Here is a 5,685-nt window from a genome sequence, read left to right as displayed (position 1 = left end):
AGAGAGGAATAGTGAGAGAGAGAGAGAGAGGGAGGGAGAGAGAGAGAGAGAGAGAGAGAGAGAGAGAGAGAGAGAGAGAGAGAGAGAGAGAGAGAGAGAGAGAGAGAGAGAGAGAGAGAGAGATATGATGCATAGTACAGTGTAATTCTTTTAAACATCTGCCGATGATCAACAACTTTTCAAATTTTAAAAAATTCTTTTAAATATCTCGAAATTTCACAAAATCGAATATTCCACATGAAACTGGACTGTCCTACAGATGACTGAAAAATCGCACTGATTTGATTATTATATATAAGACCAAACAGCAGCTATGGACAATGCAACAATTTCACCGTACTTGATTCCCCCACCAAAAAATTACCTCTTTTGTACAAAGGAATACACATTAAAATTAAACTTCTGATTGAATACTCTCTCCTCTCTCTCTATTTTTTTTTTAGCATTCACTACTCTTCTCTTCCTTCTATTACAACAATTCCTACATTTACTACTACTATTACTAATATCACTACTACTTCTACTACTATTACAACATACAATTACTAATATCACTACTACTTCTACTACTATTACAACATACTACAAATACTATTACTTTTGGTCAAATGATGGGAAATTCACAAGTATGTAATATGCAGAGACAAGCTAAATACTTCTATAAAAACGGTTCTAGAGAATTCATTTTGAACCAAATAGCATTCCTAAAGCTGCCCACTTGGTAATAAATAAAAGTTATACTCATACAAAATAATAAAGAAAAAAAAAGATCATTATAAATTGTAAAAATCAAAATGGAGTAATTTTAGTTATTATAAAGGGAAATAATCCATTTATGTTTAAGCTTATTATTAATACAAAGTATAAAATAAGCTTACGCATATAATTCTATGCAAAACCTCATGAAAGTATGAAAAAACGTTAGTTAATTTTAACTGTAGTACTAAATGTGATGCATCATTCATAAACACAGTCGACAGTTGATGTATGACATGTATCATTGCATCAAATGTATAATTTCCAACAACATCCACGCTTGAGAAAAAAAAATTGAAATATTACCAAAAAATGGTACTAAATCCTTTGGAATCGTATCCATCTATTTAATACACAAAATCGTACAGGTTGGCAGGTCTGCATTATGCATGGAATAAAATAATGAATAATGAAACTGTAAAAACTAAAATCTGCCGAAAATTCAGAAAATAGATTGAAAATAATAAGTAAGGTGGAAAAAATAAGCAACTGAAAGTCCTTTAAAGAAAAATAGTTTCATCTGATAAGTGAAAGTGACACATGACGATAGACAATGGAAACACAAAAAGGCTGAAACACGCTTACATGTAGAAAAGTGGCACCTATGAAAAAAAAACAAATGAACATTGACTATTATTCTATCACCTCTATCATATTAATGATTTGATCTCTGCTCATGTTTTTATGGTGGGATTTGACATGACTTCTCATGTTGTCCATCCGAGTACCTTTCTTACCACAAAATTTACAGGCAAACAGTCGACTGGGTAAATGCACGGTTCTCGTGTGTTTTGTCAAGTCACCCCGCTTGAAGAATGCACTGCCGCACAAATCACATATGTGTGCCTTTTCCTCTTTATGCGTTCGTTTGTGTGCGCTGCACTGGGATTGGGTGTAGAAGGCTTTGTTACAGATATCACAGCGAAAAGTCAGTTTTTCTGGGTCTAACGTATGGAGCTGTTCGTGGAGTTGCAGGGCCATGGCATCGGGAAAGCCGGCCCTGCAATATTCACAAAAATGACGACATGCATGAGCTGCAACGTAATGTAACCGTAATTGTTTGACCGATTTAAATGACTTGAGGCAGTGGCTGCACTTGAGATTTGCAGATGACGTTTCATGCTTCGTCATGTGTTTGGATAATTCAAAATGTTTGGGGAAAGTGAGGGTACAGACTTTACAACTGTAAGATACTGCAGCATCTTTGTGGTTGGCCTCAACATGTTGATCTAACGCTTCACTGAGAGCAAATTTTTCACCACAAACTTGACACACGATGAGGGGATAAAACTGACTGGGGAGGCCGAGTAAGTTGTCCTGGGACGTATTGGACGAGGAAGAAGCCGTAGCATCCGTACCAGCAGCAGTAACACTTGAGGCAGTCGATGACGGGTAGTTGAAGCCTAAAGGTAACATCTCAGGTTTAACAGACTCAGTCGGTGTGTCTGACTTAGGAGGGTCTTTACCGCTGGCAGACTGGCTGGAGGAAAATGACTGCGACAGATGTTGCTGTTGAGATATTTTGACCCCGCTAGACTGTTCAGGGAGGCCAGGAAATCCTGCAGATGATGTTGATGAAGATGCAGTGGAGAAATATTGGGGATAATCCGTGGCAGCAACAGCAGAAGATGTGACAGTTGTCGTGTCCAACGACGATGTAATTGTGTTTGTAGAGGGAGCAGATGATGGGAGTGGAAAGCTGGGATCAGGACCGTGTGACGCTTCCATATGCAGAATTAACATATTACCTGTCAAGGTTCCTAGTTGGCAAACGGAGCACGAACGTTCAAAAGCTACTCTGTGCTTCTCCATGTGACGCAAAAGCGAATCCATGGATGAAAACTTGGTGCCACAAAGAGCACAATTATGAACCTCGGGTCTCAACTCCCCTTCTTCATACTCATTGTCCACTTGGATTTGCCCTATGCTGGAGTCTTCAGAAAACATGCGCATGTATTGAGAGGGAATATTTTCCATTCCTACTGATGATAAGTCCATCTTATTTTCCCTGCTAGAACTTTTCTTTGACTCATCTAAAAGAACCGATGCATTGGCTAAAATTGACGTATCCGAGTTGGAGGAATTTGGAGTAGGCGAAGTTTGTTTATACGTTTTTTCAACTTCCTCTCCTGTTTGGGGATAATCTCTAGCCTGTTGTGCGACATACTCCCAACGAAGTCTCTCTGTGTCCCTCTGGTACTGTTGCATATGATGCTGTAGATAAGATTTCTCCATGATGCTTCTTTGATAAGCAACCATTTGCCACTGTTGTTGTTGCCTTGCCAGTTCCTCCAAATCCTGAGGACGAAACATGTTGATGTTTTGTTCCCTCATCTGCATCATGGCAAGCTGGGCCATCTGGGACTCGGTGACACTGCTGTTGAAGTTTTCCTCCTCCTCTACAATAATGGGGCCAGTGGCTATACAAGTATAGAGGGAAAAAACGGGATGGAAAATAATAAAATGTGGGCGTCCCTGAGATAATCAGTCGCATGGTGAAAAGCTTTGAACAGAGATATTGACAATTTTAGTCAAGAGGTCAATTTTTATGGAAAATGAGTTCTCATCAAAAATCATTAAATCAAACATTTTTCTACATATTGATGAAATATTTTTATTGAATTCTACTCCTAAATATTTTATTTTAATTTTTGTATGAAGTCAATTATTATACTTAGTATTTAATATCAACTCTTGCCAATTTTGAAGCGATTTTCTCAAAATTAGGGTTTCAAACCCTAGCCAATGCATATGACCATAACTTCAAGAAAAATCACCCGATTTGCTTCAAATAAAGATTAAAATGCTCAGGAGACATTGGGCTTTCATAAAATGAAAACAAAACAAAACTCAAAACCAAAATTTTCACCATGCGACTGATTATGTCAGGGACGCACACATATTATTATATTAATAACAATATTATTATTATTATTATTATTATTATTATGATGATGATAATTTTTATGATTATGATAATAATGAAAATTATTATTATTATGATAATAATAATTATTATTATTATGATAATTATGATAATAATAATAATTATTATTATGATAATTATTATTATTATTATTATCATTATTATGATAATTATTATTATTATGATAATTATTATTATTATTATTATTATTATTATTATTATTATTATGATAATTATTATTATTATTAAGATAATAATAATAATAATTATTATTATGATAATTATTATTATTAATATTATTATTATTATTATTATTATTATTATTTAATCATTATTATGTCACTAATGAAGGGAGTGAATTAGGTTTGACACAGACTCATTCCTCACTCACATTTCACCCTACTTACATTCGTGACTTTGTATTCTGAATGGTTGGACTGTGAAATTAGAGACAGTCTGGGCTCACATTGCTTCCTCATTTCATCCACCAAACCAAATATCACGTTGTTGAGACTACTCAGTACTCACCACTTTAAGCCACCACAACAATCATAATGTATGGACCGAATTGAGGAAGAAGTGAGTGTTGTGGAAGCGAACAATTACACCCCAATAGGTCCCCGAGTAAAGGCTAAAGCAAGTATATCAATCAGATTGAAGCAATTCATGGTATTAAATAACCAACGATCTTATTTTTCTTATACACAAACGATGATTTACAGTGAAACCTCTGGATAACAACACTCCTGGAAAATGACATAATTTTCTGGTCCCAAGCGATGTCATTATCCAGGGGTTGCACTGTATCCACAAGAGAACAAGATAAGTCTTTAAATACCTGTATGTGGCAACAGTTGTGGACCACCAGACCCTGAATCTTCAGCATTAGTTGTTGCTGGTAGTTTTTCTCTATCATCCAATTTTGACAATTCTTCTTCACCCTCGTTCAAGTTGACTTTTCTTTTCTTATGGGGAGATTTTTTACCCGATTGCTCCATGGAAACGGACAACTGAGATTGCTCTAGGTCTTTGTAATCAAACTTTCGTTTGTTATAATCTATCAAGTGAGACTCGGGTACAAAACAAATTTCATCGACTGACGTCCCAGAGGCTGAAAAAGTATGACCGATCTTATCCTCGTAAGCCATGGCGGAACTCTCAGGTTGATTTTGAGGAGGTATATGATGATTATGGTGACTGGAGGAGATATCTGCATCTCCCTCTTCTTCAGATTCACTTTCTGTTTCACTCGACTTTTCGTAAGAGTCAGATTCAGCTTTACTTTCAATGCCTATTTTTCCCACTATTGATTCTGCAGTTTTTGTGGCACATTTTGAGTTGTCTAAATAATGAGAAGTGGTCAGTAGCTTCGAGCTTTCCCCTCCATCCTTGTACTCTTTCCCGACTATTTTATAATTATTGAGTCCTTCACTCATCATATCATGAGTGCTCGGATCTGGGGCGAGTGGAGCGACAGGAATATGTGAAAATTGATCTATATTATTTTCTTCTTTCTTCATCATATACTGATCAAATCCTTCAACTTTCAAGGCAGGCACATCTTTGCTGTAGCGTGGATTGTTGTCTTCTCTGTCATCAGCTCTCTGTGCAACCTCATTCAATTTGATCAAGAAATGCTCGTCTTTGTTCACCACCAGGGTTAGGTTTCCTTCCAGACTGACAGATATGATGCGTGTCCCTTGAGACGTTTCATACAATTCTAACACAGCATCGTAAAAGGATCTGCGGAGAAATTTCTCCATGACGAGTTTACTATACTGATACTTGGCTGCCATGTTGGAGAATTTCTCTTGTGACTTCTTGTCACGTGAAATGTAGAACCGGGAACCCGCCTGTGAAATAAATAAAATGTCAAAGTAAGAAATATTATAGAATTCACAAGAAATTGATATGAAACAACCACAAATGTCTGGAAATGATTAAAGTTTTTAAAATTATGTGTCAAAGACACTCCCCTCACCTCACCTTATTCTCCTGACTGA

At 36.3% G+C, this 5,685-nt stretch overlaps 1 protein-coding gene across 2 annotated transcripts in view; it reads right to left on the bottom strand.

Moving 5' to 3' along the window:
- Positions 1 to 464: 464 nt before the first annotated feature.
- Positions 465 to 5,685, bottom strand: part of LOC144964997 (uncharacterized) — a 6,692-nt gene continuing 1,471 nt past the window's right edge. For both annotated transcript variants that reach the window (XM_078899840.1, XM_078899839.1), the window contains exons 2-3: positions 4,521 to 5,535; positions 465 to 3,176 (exon numbers count right to left, since the gene is read on the bottom strand). In XM_078899840.1, the coding sequence (XP_078755966.1) occupies positions 1,390 to 3,176; positions 4,521 to 5,478 (2,745 nt within the window). In that variant the 5' untranslated portion in view covers positions 5,479 to 5,535 and the 3' untranslated portion in view covers positions 465 to 1,389. The remainder of the gene's footprint in view (positions 3,177 to 4,520; positions 5,536 to 5,685) is intronic.

The sequence above is a fragment of the Berghia stephanieae genome, chromosome 2 (genome assembly GCF_034508935.2).
Source record: "Berghia stephanieae isolate SIO BIC M18660-M18661 chromosome 2, UCSD_Bste_1.3, whole genome shotgun sequence".
NCBI classification, from domain to species: domain Eukaryota; kingdom Metazoa; phylum Mollusca; class Gastropoda; order Nudibranchia; family Aeolidiidae; genus Berghia; species Berghia stephanieae.
This window is presented reverse-complemented; position numbering and strand designations above follow the sequence as displayed.